At 33.5% G+C, this 15,202-nt stretch overlaps 1 protein-coding gene across 2 annotated transcripts; it reads right to left on the reverse strand.

Annotated features, from left to right (window-relative positions):
* Positions 1 to 1,038: 1,038 nt before the first annotated feature.
* LOC125838969 (putative fucosyltransferase-like protein) lies at positions 1,039 to 13,723 on the reverse strand. Of its 2 annotated transcripts, none has more exons than XM_049517973.1 (7): positions 13,241 to 13,723; positions 11,808 to 11,968; positions 10,417 to 10,658; positions 4,268 to 4,372; positions 3,646 to 3,802; positions 2,994 to 3,221; positions 1,039 to 1,545 (listed from the first exon to the last, which is right to left on the reverse strand). In XM_049517973.1, exons 1-7 carry the CDS (start codon positions 13,640 to 13,642, stop codon positions 1,290 to 1,292), a joined length of 1,551 nt encoding a protein of 516 aa, XP_049373930.1. In that variant the 5' UTR covers positions 13,643 to 13,723; the 3' UTR covers positions 1,039 to 1,289. The 2 variants fall into 2 exon arrangements, with proteins under 2 accessions (XP_049373930.1, XP_049373931.1); XM_049517974.1 differs by having other exon boundaries at positions 11,804 to 11,968; positions 13,241 to 13,630.
* Positions 13,724 to 15,202: the final 1,479 nt, after the last annotated feature.

Consider the following 15,202-nt stretch of genomic DNA (forward strand, 5'->3'; position numbering starts at 1 on the left):
TGCTATTATTTCATTTATTCCCCTGATTATTTCATATACTTTTTATACATTGACGCTGGACTCGTGGTTGTTAATAAATCATTGATGTATGAAATCTGGTCTCCCTCTTGAAGCACCAGAATGTGTTCCCCGTTTATGGCCTCCTGACCATTCTGTTGTGTAGCATTTGTCTTGCCTGTTCATCATTTTAATATCAACGATATGTGTGTTACTGAAAAAGGCTCAGTAATTTAAGGGCACTAATTTTTATAGATTATTGTTGTTTTCTTGACCAAATAATTATTAAAGAGGGTAAATATTACTGCAAACAAAATAAGTATAAAGAGGAATAGCAGTGTGAATTCTCATAATATTTTCTTTTGGTTTCCCCAATTAATAGGGCAATCTCCCTTGTGGCATGACATTAATAATGGCTACAAAGAGGCTCCGTCCTCGTATACGGCATGATCTCTGCAGATGAGCTTTTCTGTAAAGGTAAATTGTTGCCCTCCAGGGAAAATTAAAAACTACAACTACTGTTAAAGATGAACACCTTGATGAAGATGACATTTTTCCAAAAATGGGAAAGAGGATGATGAGAAGCTGGACACAACGTTTGGGGTTGAATAGATCTCATATTTTGCAACACAAAGCTGATAAAAGTGATAGAACAGATGAAATAAAGACACCACTAATTTTTTTTGAATTTTGTTGTTTAGCTACAAAATTTGTCTGCATGACACTAATTCCTTAGAAAAATTAACTTTAAGGTTTCTTAAATTTTGTGTCAAGTCAAACAACAAAACATAAAAAAATGAGACGGAAGGAGTATATAATATGATCCAATAGGTTAGAGGCTTTTTTTTTTTTACCCTTTTTCCATTAAAAAAAAGGAAGAGGTTTACTCCCACCACCATCCATCCACCCCACACACACAGAAAGAAGTTTTTGCATTTGTCATTACATGTAACCTCTGAACTACACTACAATTGAGCAGCTAGAACCATCCTGCTAGGGAAAATTCCCAAACTACACTACTTTGGGAGGTAAAGCATGTCTATTCAAGGTTTAATGTTTGTAGCTTTCTCCCTTTCTTTTTCCTTGAAAATGTAAAAAGTGAGAATTTTCCACCAAAAATTAGACTGCCTCCTTGTAATAATCAAATCCTTACTCAACAGGATAACATTTTACACTGCAAAAATTCGTAACCAGAATGACGTAGACAATGGGGTAGGTTGTAAGGATAATGAGCATTACGCTATTAGCTTACAACAAGCTGCTGTCGAGATTCGCTGTTTTTTCACATGATCTTAAACAAATATGGCTTCAAACTTTGCACATGGGAGGCTTTCGATGTGATCCCTAAAATCAGTGTCTCCCTTGAATGTGAAGTTGTACAATGCTTGTCGTTGTGTCATGCCAAGAGGATGTAATCTGTAGAGTTTTAGTTCATCTCCTCCACGTAGTATATGAGGTCTTTCTTCTTTCCAAATAGGAACATGCTTTAGAGATTCGAACTTTGACACTACTGCAGATTCAAAAGCCTCCAACGACAAATTAGATGACCTGCAAAGGTTCCAGTAATGACGTTGATTGAAATATTACATCAATAGTTAGGTAAGCTGTAAGAAAGAGACATGAAAACAGTTGTACATTCTCAGCTGGACAAAGGAAAAGTGCAAGAGAGAATTCACATAATGACAACGGTTTCCAAATTTCTTTTTCAAGGTCCAATCCCCCAAACTTTAACATGCTAACGATCCAGCTAGTGGCATAATTAGCGGGAACCAAACACCATTTACCAAATATTTTCTGGAACTTCACTGCTTCATTCTATATATCAACTCAATCAAGAAATAAATAAGACTAGTCATACGTTGATACTATGATACATACTAGACATATCTAAGAGCAGCTTTGCAGTAGCTTTACTCTCATTAGTGGAGAAATGAGAAGTTATTGGTCTCACAAGTGTTAGTACATATCGAAACCTGCCACGCCACTACACAAGTGTTAGTACTCCAAAACATGGCGCCCACAATACTTACCAGTTGGGCTTTATTGGATAGTCTGAATAATTAAAAAGGTAAGGGGCCATATATACCCTTAATTCATATTCGATATAGAGTAAGGTTACCCTTCGTTTCAAGAGTGTCTTGTTTGTAACCCTGCCGTTTGCCAAATGCCTCAAATTTGCCATTATTGGCTAACAGAAACCGTTTTCCCTATTAAAAGTTACTCCCTCCATCTCACTTTATGTGGCACTCTTTCCTTTTTAGTCCATCCCAAAAAGAGTGTCCCCTAACTATAATTAGAAACAATTTAACTTTAAGATTCCCTTTTACTCTTAATGAAATAATCTACAACCATACATATATCTAAGCATTGCTTTAGACCACAAGTTTCAAAAGTTCCTTTTTTTCTTAAACACCGTGTCAAGTCAAATGATGTCACATTTTTGTGACGGAGGGAGCACAATTTATGCTTTTAAAACAAAAGAAATGCCACCTATTAAACCAAACCCCACCCTTCACCATTTTAAAGCACCATGTATAATATATAGCTAATTTTGAACTACCACGTATATAAGGGCAAATATTAAACTCCCACATTTAATATTAGGGTAAATACGACTCAACTTTCACAACACTCCTATTTCATTCCCAACAACACTTTTTGGCACTTAAATGGTACATACTAACCATCTATACGGGACCAATTTCATTTCACCTACAATATGTCTTTATATCACATAAGATTGAGTAAGAAGCAAACTACCCCAAAAAACATACACGTCAATTTTACCAACAGAATATCATTTTGGAATGCCATATATTACATAACATAGACTAGAAAGTTGAAATCATCACTCATGCTACAATGGTTAGACAAAACAATGCAACCCATTAATGACTTAGTGAAAAAACACTCACATTTTGAAACATTTACTCAAAGAATCAGAGAGGACATTGATGAAAATGCACTTATATATATATATTCATGGCAGAAAATACCTTAGGAAAATGGACTCCATCTCAAACCTCCCTCTTTCACGTACATATACATGATATACAGTTTCTGAATCTCTGGTACATTTGCAGGGACGTTTCTTAAATTTTGGATTCTGCTCTTCTCTCTCCCGAATACTTGTTGCTAAGAAGATACACAAACGACACGAAGAGTGAACTGCTGCCATGTCAACCAGGGCTTTGAAAGAATCAGATGGGCCCTCAACTTTCCACCTATATAATCAAAACAAGCCATTTGTTAGCCAGAACCAGGAAATTTAAGAAACCTTTAATAAATTTTGTATGGAGAGGGTCAATCACAACTCCCAGCAAGCCTAAGGGGAGCGGCAAACCGAGACTCAATTCATCCCTATTCAGAAGTTCTAATTAGTCCAAAATAATATATCACTATGTCGAAAACTAGGATAAGGTAGTAAAAGTTATGTAACTATAGAGACAAGCCTTTGTTACTTCCTTAGTGAAAAGATATTGAAAAAGTATAGAAAGATGTTGGAAAAAAGTTTTTCTTTGAGAGCGGATAAATCTTCAAGATAACCAAAAAAGAGTTAATTTAGGACAAAAAGAAAGACTTATAATCAAGAGGAACGCCGATCAAATAAGAATTTGATGCAAGAAAAGTACCACTTTTTGAGCATACCTTAACAACTCATTATATGCACTAGGATTTGCTGCAAGGTACTTCATAGTATTGGCAACGGTTTCAGCATCTTTCAGCTCTTTAATGTGTAAAAGTGAATTATTAGAAGGAGCAAACTCTTGGATGTTTGGAGCACCAATCACCACAGGGATTGATCCTGCAAGTTTATACGAACTTGCTTTGATCAGCACGATAGAGTTGAGAACCATAAATCTTAATTCCGAAGTAGTAATTTGTGAAAAATCATAAACACAGGAAGACAAAAGAAAATGATTAAACCAAGATAATTCATGTAAAATCATTTCAACAAAATTTCTAAAGCTTCTCAAAATGAGCAAGAGCTGAGCATCTGTGCGCTGTACCAGAATATGCAAATCGAGATACAAAACATATTTGAAGTACCAAAAGGTACTCATAAGTTTGCTCTTTTTTGCAATATTTGTTCTTCATGGCACACTTTAAAGCTAATATCTTCAAGGTCTTTTGTGACAAATATTGCATTGCAGAAAAACAAATAAAAAATGCATCAATATAGAGGGATGGGAGCTTTCAAGACAATAATCGATACATTGGAAACTAAGTGAACAAATCAAAATAAAAGTTAACAGTCAAGAGTAAATACCAGCAACCAGAGACTGGAAGAATTTTTCAGTGACATAATCCTCCTCATTAGAATTCTCAAAAGCGAAGCTAAATTTAAAGCGCTTGAGAGTTTCCACTTTGTCAACTGCCACAAAATTGAGAACAAAGAGGATAAGTGAGAGTTAACAGGCTACAATGTAAAATTAAGCTTACATGCATGCATGAAGATGTTCTGCATCAAAAATATTAGATTTATCCAAACTACCTTTTCTCTTTCCAACAAATCAGGGTATAGTTTCCCATTATGAAATTACAAGAAAAGGTTTGTTTTTCAACTCTTTTCTTATAACTGAAAAACCCCCGATGGTCAATAGCGCAAGATTTGAAACTAGTAGATAACGAGCCGGACCCTCTACTCTTCTCCACTTAAATACCAGGCTTTTATCAATAGGAAGGCCCAAACTGTGATGTGCATCTAACCCAAGCATCATGCACTGCACTCTTACCACTAGACTAAAGCTTTGGGGCCATCTTCTTTTCAAGTCTATTCGAATGAGTTGCAAAGAAGAATTCTTTTTATGCACGCACTTAGTTTAATTTACCAGAGATGTCTGCTTTTCAACTCTATTCTAATGAATTACTTCTTCCGTTTCAAAAAAGAATGACCTACATTCCTTTCTAGTCTGTTTCAAAAAGTATGATCCCTTTCTTTTATTTGGCATGTTCAAGGCCACAAGATTAAAGGGTATTTTGGTACATTTGACATAACTTTAATTTAGGACCACAAAATTGAAAAATTTACTTTATTTTCTTAAACTTCATGCCAAGTCAAATTAGACCATTCTTTGAAATGAAGGGAGTACATACTAATGTGCAGTTAATCCACATGCATGTGTAATCATATTTGACATTCAAATATAAAAAGCTTATCCCAGCTACCTTTTTCCTTAAATGTTTCTTTTCTAAAGAATCAAGGTCTAGCTTCTTAGCAATGCATTTACAAAAAGATGTCTATGTGCAACTCTATGCTACTGGGTTGCAAGATAATAAGTGTTCAAAAGGTAACATAATAACATAAAATAATCTATCCACAAAATGATATCTTTAAGACTGGCAAAACATGTTTGGAAAGTCGCCTTGTAACTGGATTTGGGTGTAATTACACAATTTTAGTATGTTTTCTGACCAAGTAATCACTTGATCAGCATGTAACTAGGTGTACTTGAATTGGGGGAGTAATTACACTCCTCAATTCTCAAGGGCGTTGAAAATTGTTGGTAATTACATGTAAGGGGCGGAGCTATAGCCAACCCAGGGGTGTCGAAAAATTACGTAGTATATATATGTCAAATTTTGCATTTAAAGGATATATATTTAAAGTTGGACAGTCTTAACAAAAGTTACACCATTGGCACAGTGGTAATGGGTGTCCATTTGAATCAAGAAGTTTCGGGTCCGAATCCTTAAATAGCATAATGTTTTTTTTTTTTGTTCTTTTTTACAGTCACACACCATTATTCTTGGACACCTTTGATAAAATTTTTGGCTCCGCTACTTATTACATGGTGTAGTTATTAGGTTATTTTAAAAAAAAATTCCTTGTTTATTTTTAAAAAAATTTCTCTTCTTAATTTATTTTATTTCTATTATTTTTACCTTACAATTTATTTTTTATTATTAATTTTTAATTTTTTTATTTTATTTTTTTCAAATATATTATTCTCTTTAGATTAATTATCTTTCAGTTCTTTACTTCTCATTTCTCAACCTCTCCTTGTTGTGCTACCATGTAATTTCTCTTCTTCTTTTTTTGTTGAGAAGGTAATGTTAATTTCTCATATTTTGTTTCTTTATTTTTCTCATTTTGTTTAGCTATGTTATTATTCTAATTTTTGAAACTATACCTCCTAATCTTAAAAAGAATCAGTCATTTACAAACTTGTGTTATAATGAGTGAAGACATTAAAGTTGAATTTCATTATTGAATGAGGTTATAGACAAACTTGACTTATATAGAATGATGTCGATGTCAGCACTGATAAATTACTTTTTATCAAATATTTGAACATTACAAAATTATGGTTCCAAATAGTTATTTTTTGTCAAACATGCAATCCATGATATTCTTCCAAAATGTATGCTTCTTTAGAATTTTTATTATTTAAATTAAAATATTATTTATTTGAAGTTTATAGATCAGTTCTTTTTTATAATATTTTTTTTTTGAGAAAGGTAAAATCAGTTCTTTTTTATAATATTAGTTATCAATTATAATTATTTAATACTGAATTGGAAGATGTTGCAGATATTAAGAAGGAGATCAGACTGTTCTACAAGGACTTATGGGAAGTTCTGCCAGCTCTCTACCTGCAGTGAATAAGCAAATCATGAAAAGGTGACCACGACTTACTCATGCACAACAACTTCTATTATGTAAGGAAGTCACAGCACAAGAAATTGAGGAAGGACTTCAAGCAATTGGTTCAGATAAGGCTCCTGGAGTGGATGGATACAATACTGGATTTTTCAAAAAAGCTTGGCCCATAATCAAGCAGGATATTGTGGCTGCGGTACAAGAATTTTTCACAACAAGTATTATGCATAGACCAATCAATTGTACTGGTATCACTTTGGTTCCAAAAATTGCACAACCAGTCACTGTGAAGGAGTATCGACTAATAGCATGTTGTACTGTATTGTACAAGATTATTTCCAAGGTCTCAGCTACTAGACTACAACAAGTCATTTCAGATGTTATAAGTGAATCACAAGCTGGTTTCATAACTGGGAGGAAAATTGCAGACAACATTATCTTAGCACATGAATTAGTACAAACATATGGGACGAAACATACATCACCAAGGTGCATGCTCAAGATAGATCTTCAAAAGGCTTGTGATAGCATAGAATGGGTGTATCTTCAACAGGTTATGGAAGAGTTGGGGTTTCCTATGAAGTTTATGGCTTGGATCATGGAATGTGTCAAAACAGTTAACTACTCGATTGTGGTTAATGGAGAGTTTACAGAACGATTTGATGCTGCGAAAGGATTGAGGCAAGGGGATCCCATTTCCCCTTTCTTATTTGCTATAGCCATGGAATATATTAGTAGAAGTCTATGTGCATTGAAATTGAATAAGAAATTCAATTTTCACCCCAAGTGTGCTAAACTGAATATTACACGCCTGTGTTTTGCTGATGATCTACTGCTATTTGCAAGGGGTGATTTAGAATCTATCTCAACAATGGATGACTGTTTTCAACAGTTCTCCATTGCCTCAAGACTCAAAGCTAATTTGGATAAAAGTTGTGCCTATTTTGGTGGAGTGCCTCAGAGAGATAAAGATGTTATAATACAGAAGTTGGGATACAGCACAGGAGAATTGCCATTCAAATACGTAGGAGTGCCCTTATCAACTAGGAAGTTGACTCGCTCCAGTGGCAACCACTTATTGAAAAAATTGTGAAGAGAATTGCTTCTTGGACAGCAAAGAAATTATCTTATGCAGGCAGAATCCAGTTGGTCCAGACAGTGATATTTGGTATACAATCTTATTGGGCTCAACTGTTCTTGCTCCCCACAAAGGTAGTAAAGACCATTGAGGCCTATTGCAGGAGCTATATTTGGTCTGGAGCAAGTACTATCACCAAAAAAGCTCTAGTAGCTTGGGATAAGATATGTTTGCCTAAATCTGCAGGAGGGTTGAATATCATCAATCTACATTTATGGAACAAAGCTGCTCAAGCCAAAGTTTTTTGGGATCTTACACATAAAGAAGATAAGTTGTGGATCAAGTGGATACACACTTACTATTAAAGGAGCAACAAGTGCAAGTTATGCCCATTCCATCTCAAGCATGTTGGATTACAAGGAAAATATTGGAAGCTAGGACTCAATGGAATCAAGTACAACATTTGGTGAAAAAGCAACATGGTATTATAAAGCAAATTTATCTTGGATTGATTGGGGAAAGGACCAGAGTCTCATGGAAATGCTTGATGTTTGCCAATATGTTCTCTTGTTTCCTTTTCCTGCTGGCAGAATATACACAAAGGCTCGACATTAATACCCCATTTAACAAGCCTATCTTTTGTGAGAAGTTTAGCCTGCACTAGTAGCCACATAGTGAATATAGCTTTAGGCCTAGCAGAATTGGCAAACATTTTTTTTTTTTGAGATGAATAAAAAAAATAATAATAATAAAATAAAATAAAAAATTAGATTGGATGCAAAGACAAGAGAACATTGGAGGAGATTGGGATCACTATTATCAGTGGATACTCAAGAATGCCCGAGGGAAGACTGAAAAAGCCCAAATTTTTAAATTGGTATTTGCTGAAACTGTGCATGCCTTATGTATAGAAAGGAATGTCAGGATTTTTGAACAACAGGCTGTGGATGAGAGTAGATTGACTAGAAATATTGCTGATGCTTGTAATATTAGAGCACCATTGGGGGTAAAGGTGTAGTACAATCATGGCTTGTAAAGTCTTAGTTTTCTGTAGAGATTGGTGAGGAGTCTGGTAGATAGCAATTGGTTAGGATGGCACTATAAATTAGACTAAGCTGGCTGTGGTAGCTAGCTTGATTTGCAATTTTGTTTCGGGTGATTAATGGAAAAATTAGTTACCTAAAAAGAAAAAAAAAATACTCCCTCTGTGTTGCTGTAAATCATATCATTAAAGGTAAAATAAACATTTTATAGTTAAATTGTAACTTAATATAGAAATGTGTTATTCTTTTTGGGACTGACTACAAAATAAAGTAAGTCACATAAATTGGGACAGAGGGAGTAATATGTATCTATACTTATTATAGATAAATTTAGTAATATTTCTTATATAGACATATATTTGTCAAAAATAATGGATGTTTAATTTTGATAATAATTAATTTTTATTTTTAAAATTTAAAGGATCGAACTATGTAATTATACTTGTATAACAAAATATTGTGTTTGTAATTACACTATATGGCTTATGACAACCAGCAAGTGTTTGTTTGTTTACAAGGTAGCTTTCCTAAAAGACCTTTAGAGAACTTAGGGGACGTTTGGATTAACAACGCAGGGAGGGATTAATAGTGCAGGGATTAGTAATGCAAGGTTAAATTTTATCAAGTGTTTGGTTCATTGTTTCTGACCTCATCTTGTGTTTGGATTAAAACTCTATAAAAAAAAAACTTCTTTCCAATTATACCCTTAAATTATCATGTAATTGGGTCAAGGTAGATAGTTGCCGAACAATATTATTTTTTTATGGCCTTCTAACTAGCTAGGAGAAGAAAAAATTTTGTTGTCATGTTTGCTATTTTTTCACTTGAATTATTTGAGGATAAATAATTGTCATCTTTATAAATTGATCACTAACAAAATGTCAATTTTTAATTTAAACAAGGATAAATCATCTACTTTTAAAACCAAAAAAAGGGTAAACAATAGTAAAATTGAATAAACCATCTACATTTACACATAAAAATTGCAAGTTGTAGTTTTAATATGTAAGCAATTTTAGAAATTGTTCAAAATACAAATAATTAAAAAACCACACAAATATATATACATTCAATTAAGATCACAAACGTCATGTGTTGTGATATATTTGCCTTTTTAGTTAGTAAATGTTAAACGACTCACATTTCAAGTATTGTATTGGATTTATTTAGTAACAAACAACTCTCTCTAAATAATTTGTAAGCTAATTTATTTAAATAAATTTACTAGTACAAATATAAAACATAAAATAAACAAAATAAACAAAATAATTAAAATGATTTGAGGGATAACTTTGTCTTTACATAGACTTATCCCATGCTATTAAATCCTATGTATTACTAATACCTCCAAATGGAAATATCATGTAGGGTGTATAACTAATCCATGGAGATTAGTTATACATAGGCCCAAATTCCTACCAAACATAGTACTAAATAATACCATACATAATACATGGACTATTTCTCCTAATACTGCCTACCAAACGACCCCTAATGTGCTTATGTGCACATTTAGCAAGGAAACAAATATAAGGTTTCTACTTCCGGTTGGCTTTCAAGGAATGTATGACAATTGAGGAAGAGGGACAAACCCATTATATTGAAACATTTTTTAGACAATAAGCTCCTTAATGGTAACTACTTCGAAAAAGACACCATCAATATATCATCATATATAATGGAAACACACTGACCATTTCCATCCCGGTTATGATGACAACTGCCAAAAGAATCAATCTTGATCTTTTCTCTTTCAAGCACTTCAAGAGCTTGCAACCGGAAGTTGCGAGCACCGCAATTAGAAATAAAAGCAGCTGCTAACGCATTCTCGGTTTTAGGTTGCACTGGAGCCATTATATCATACTCGGCCCAAGAGAAGTACCCAACAGGAACATCTGAAGAGAGGCTTGTTGTCATTATAATATCATATCCCCTTCTGAAACATGAGAAACAAAAATGAAGTTGTTTAATGATTTCTCCAGACAGATATAAAGATTCAGAAAATATATGAAAGAGTTACAATTTATATTATAACCACGATATGGTCCTAAAATTATTGTGTGCATGTGGTCTCCCTGCACCAATTTATGATCAAAGCATTTGTAGACAACCTGTCCGGCCTCTGTTGTAGAAAGTGGCATGGCTTTAAGTATATGCTGGTATTAAGCGTTTTTCTTCCAATAAGTTGAGCATTATTCTAAATAAGTCACTTGACGCATTCAGACTTCACCTTCAAACAAATTAATGTCTCAGAAATCCATGGAACATGGCAGTTACATCCGATTTTGCCTAAACCTTAAAATATGTGATCTAGCATGGTTATCGAATTGCTATATGCATAGCGAAAGAAAATGTCATTGAATACTACAAAAGAAAATTGCCAAGTAAAATCAAGGCTCCTTTCAAAGTAGTTTGTTTTGTGTGGTTGGTGGCCAGGCAAGCTGCTTAACCTAGGATAATTTAAAGAGGAGGAATTCAGATAAGCTCGAGGTATTATTAATGCTATGCAAAATCAGAGAATAACAGTCATTTGTTCTTTGCATTGTGGATGTTGAAGTGTAGAACCATCTCATCTAAAAGCTAAAATTGTTTGTGAGACCACATTTTTTATTACTTAATTATGTCTTCAACACCCCGCCACTCCAATCTGCGAGTCTGGTTCTTTTTCATGAGTTAAGCACATGGATATTCTTTGTTGGTAATGGTACGGTGAGACGAATGCAGAACCTTTGCTTGTTGTGATATCATGTTTAAGTGTGTGAGCATCTCATCTGAAAGCTTAAGTTGTCAAAGAGAGCACATTTTTATTTACTTAATTATGTCTTCAATAAAGGTGTTACTAGTCAGCTGTGGCAATTATCTCCCAGCATGATAGGCTTAAGGGACTAAGCATAAGTTCACACTTTTATTTGCATTTTGCTCTGCTTAGAGCAAAATGTAACTGCTTTTCGCATTCACAATGTTATAAGCTCTTGCCAGAAACTAACAGCGAGAAAAAAAATGATCTCTGGCCAAGGCTATTATCCTTCAGGAGCCTCTGTGTAGGTAGGAATGTTTAAGTCTTTTTCAAGATGTGCTTACCCACCGTCGTGCCATAACAACATCGTTTTCAGGATAGTATTGAGCTGACTCCATTGACCGAAGCACGCCAGCTGTGCCAGCCTGTTGTGTTGTTCCAAATGCTGCATCAGGCTTCTTATCAGAATCCCCTCCAAACTTGCATCCCACAGCACAGGACTTCCAATCCTATATTATGATAGAATGGCCATCAGATCTCTAATATGGTAAAAACAAAAAACATTCAAGAAGAAAGACGGTAACCCGATAACTGTTACCTGCTCTCACCTACATGCCAGTACTTGATGTAATGAAGGAATAAGGTAAAAGAAAAGAAGATACACAAGGTTCCTCCACATATTTTATCCCCCACTTGTCTATAAAATCCATTAGTATCTTTACCCATATGGAATAGGTTTTGGAAAAGTCAGTACTTTGTAAGATATCTTACTGTAACCATGATAAAAGAACAAAAAACCAGATCACCGCCATGGATGCATTAGCTTAGCCTACTGATTGATATATATAATTGGTAGGTTATTTAGTACTCCCTCCGTTTCACAAAGAATGACCTCCTTTCCTTTTTTGTCAGTTTCAAAAAGAATGACCTCTTTCCTTTTTTGGTAACATTTTACTTTTTGCTTTCCACGTGGCATGTTTAAGACCACAAGATTAAGGGCAATTTTGTACATTTGACATAACTTTAATTTAGGACCACAAGATTCAAAAGTCTTCTTTATTTACTTAAACTCCGTGCCAAGTCAAACCAGGTCATTCTTTATGAAACGGAGGGAGTATTTGGTTTAGAGATGTACACATTTCAAAAGAAACATATAACCAGAACCCATCAATTTGGCAGTATATTGTACATACAAACTTCAAAATGCCAAAACATAATTTAAAACTACAAATTTATGTTCTTCCATTTATCAAAGCCTCAAGTCTAGAACAGACAAAGACATATAGGCAGACAGTTTATAATGCATTTTAGATGAAGTAAATACCAAAACATAAATGCCAACAAAAATCCATATTAGGTGCAGACATCGTCTAAAGAAATGCTCCAAAAAACAAAAACAAAAAAATCAACCATGTCTCCCATACAATTGGGGTCTAACTATATGACTCCTCTATATTCATTCTGCCCTACTCGGGCTCATTTCATTCAAATCCTGATTAGAAAAAAGTTCAATAGTCCCAAAAATTAGCTCACACGATGAGGATTGTCCAACACCATATAAGGAGACCCATCCAATATCCAATGTGGGACACTAAACACCCTGCCCACACGCCCAAATCTCTTTAACTAAAGTGTGGACAATATAATAGGGGGCCCAACATCGGAAATGAAAATTGAGATGAATGTAGCTCCACACATGGGGCCTAGCTCAACCTCAAAAGCTAATTCGATCTCTTAGCAAATAGAAAGTATACTTATTAATACATGAAAAACAATATAACCTTATCTCCACCATGAACAAAAATTGGATCTTTGTCAAAATCTCTAGAATATTCCATGGAATCCTCCCTTTGCAGCCATTCCTCACAGCTCCCAGGTACCAAATCTTGATCAACCTCATCACTCAAGTCAACCAACCCAGTAGGGTCATCATCACCATTACTACTAATACTACTCACTTTAGCAGTTGATGTCGTAAACTTGTAAAATGAATCAGCCCACGAGTTAACCAGATTAGCTTTTTCAGCCATATCTAGTCGACCCAGAAAAGCAATTTCCACTAAAACCACAAGACCAACCAACAAAGGCAACCAATTAGACAATTTCTTTTGAGGAACAACTGAAGTAGTAGTGGGTAAACCTTCATTTCTTTGTACCCTTTGAACTGGAACAGCAGCAGCCATTAATGGTAGTATCAAGAATATGTTCTTTTTGGTGAAAGGAAGCTAAAGATGTGATCTTTTTTACTTTTACTTTAGAGGGTTTTGAGAATTGAGATTCTTGATTATACACAGTGGTGAGGTGATTCTGGAAAAGGGGTATAGGAGTGAAAGTCAAGCAAAGACAACTATGAAGAGAAGTTTATTGGTCAAATCTTGAATAGTCTTCTTCTTCTTTCTTTTTTTCTCTCTCTCTTGTACGTTGGTGTCTCAGTGGACATTTGTCGGATTCCGTTTGTTTTTTCAAGTGTTATGCAATGCCAAGTCGTTTGGTAGAGTATATTAACAAAAATAATGTACATACTAATTTTGTGTATCAAAAATTTGTTTGGTGCATTTTTTTCATGTTAGGAATAACTAATACATTTTATTGTGTGTTAAGAAGTGTATTACTAATTCTATGAATTTCTAAATATTAGTAATGTAAATGGATTTAATACATGCATTAACATGGTTAAAGATATAATTACCTCTGAAAGGCCCTCTTACATCTTTTCCACTATAATTGTGAAAGATATTTTTACAAATAAATATTTTATATAATGCATGCTATTTTTAATATTATAAACCACATAATGCATAAAAAATAATCTATGTATAATTTTAATATAGCAAACTACATAATGCATAAGAAATAAGGTATGTATAACTAATGCAAGCATAACTATCACTTCCTCTATTCCTATTTATATGTCATTCTTACTAAAATAGATGGTCTTTAATACTCAGGGTCCACTTTTAATTGTCATGATTTTATTTTATTTTTAGAGTCAAATTATAAGAACTTTAACTAATATTTTACAATGTATTTTTAATTATATTGATACGATAAAAAATTTGCAATTTATAGTATTTTTCGTATATTTTTTGGATATCTAAATTTTTTGTTTAAAATATTAAATTAATATAATCTAATTTAATTTTGAAAATTAGTCAAATTGATTTTCGAAAGCGCAACATGACTATTAAAAGTGGATGGAGGGAGTATTTGTCATTTCACAAAATCAATGCGTAAATGACACTATTCTCATTTTATTATTGAGAGTTATAGTCTTGAAAGTATGAATTTGACCAACATAGGAACATTAAATGATTAATTCATGTTCAGTGGTAAATTTAAGTAATAAAAAATCAATTTATATCATTTATTGAAAATTGACTTTTCAAGAGAATACTAAATAATGGTACAATGGTAAATTTACATAGTTTCTTAAGAGACGTAAAATCTAAAATGGTGACATATAAATAGGAACGGAAGGAGTACAAGTTTTACTAATGCAAGCATTACTAATACATTTATTGATCATTATTTCTATACACTCTATCAAACGACTCCAATGAATTATTGTGATATGCCACGTCACTTAAGAAAAAAATTAAGGACATAAGTTAAGGATTATTTTTCATTAATATCCTTTTAATTATTTTAAAATTATTGTATTAGAAAATGTAAAGCAGTCAACAACTTCATTAAATCAATATGTACATCTATATTTTATTATATAATATAAAGGAGAAACATAG

Source organism: Solanum verrucosum, unplaced genomic scaffold (genome assembly GCF_900185275.1).
Source record: "Solanum verrucosum unplaced genomic scaffold, falcon-dt-bn FXZP01000163.1, whole genome shotgun sequence".
Taxonomy (NCBI): domain Eukaryota; kingdom Viridiplantae; phylum Streptophyta; class Magnoliopsida; order Solanales; family Solanaceae; genus Solanum; species Solanum verrucosum.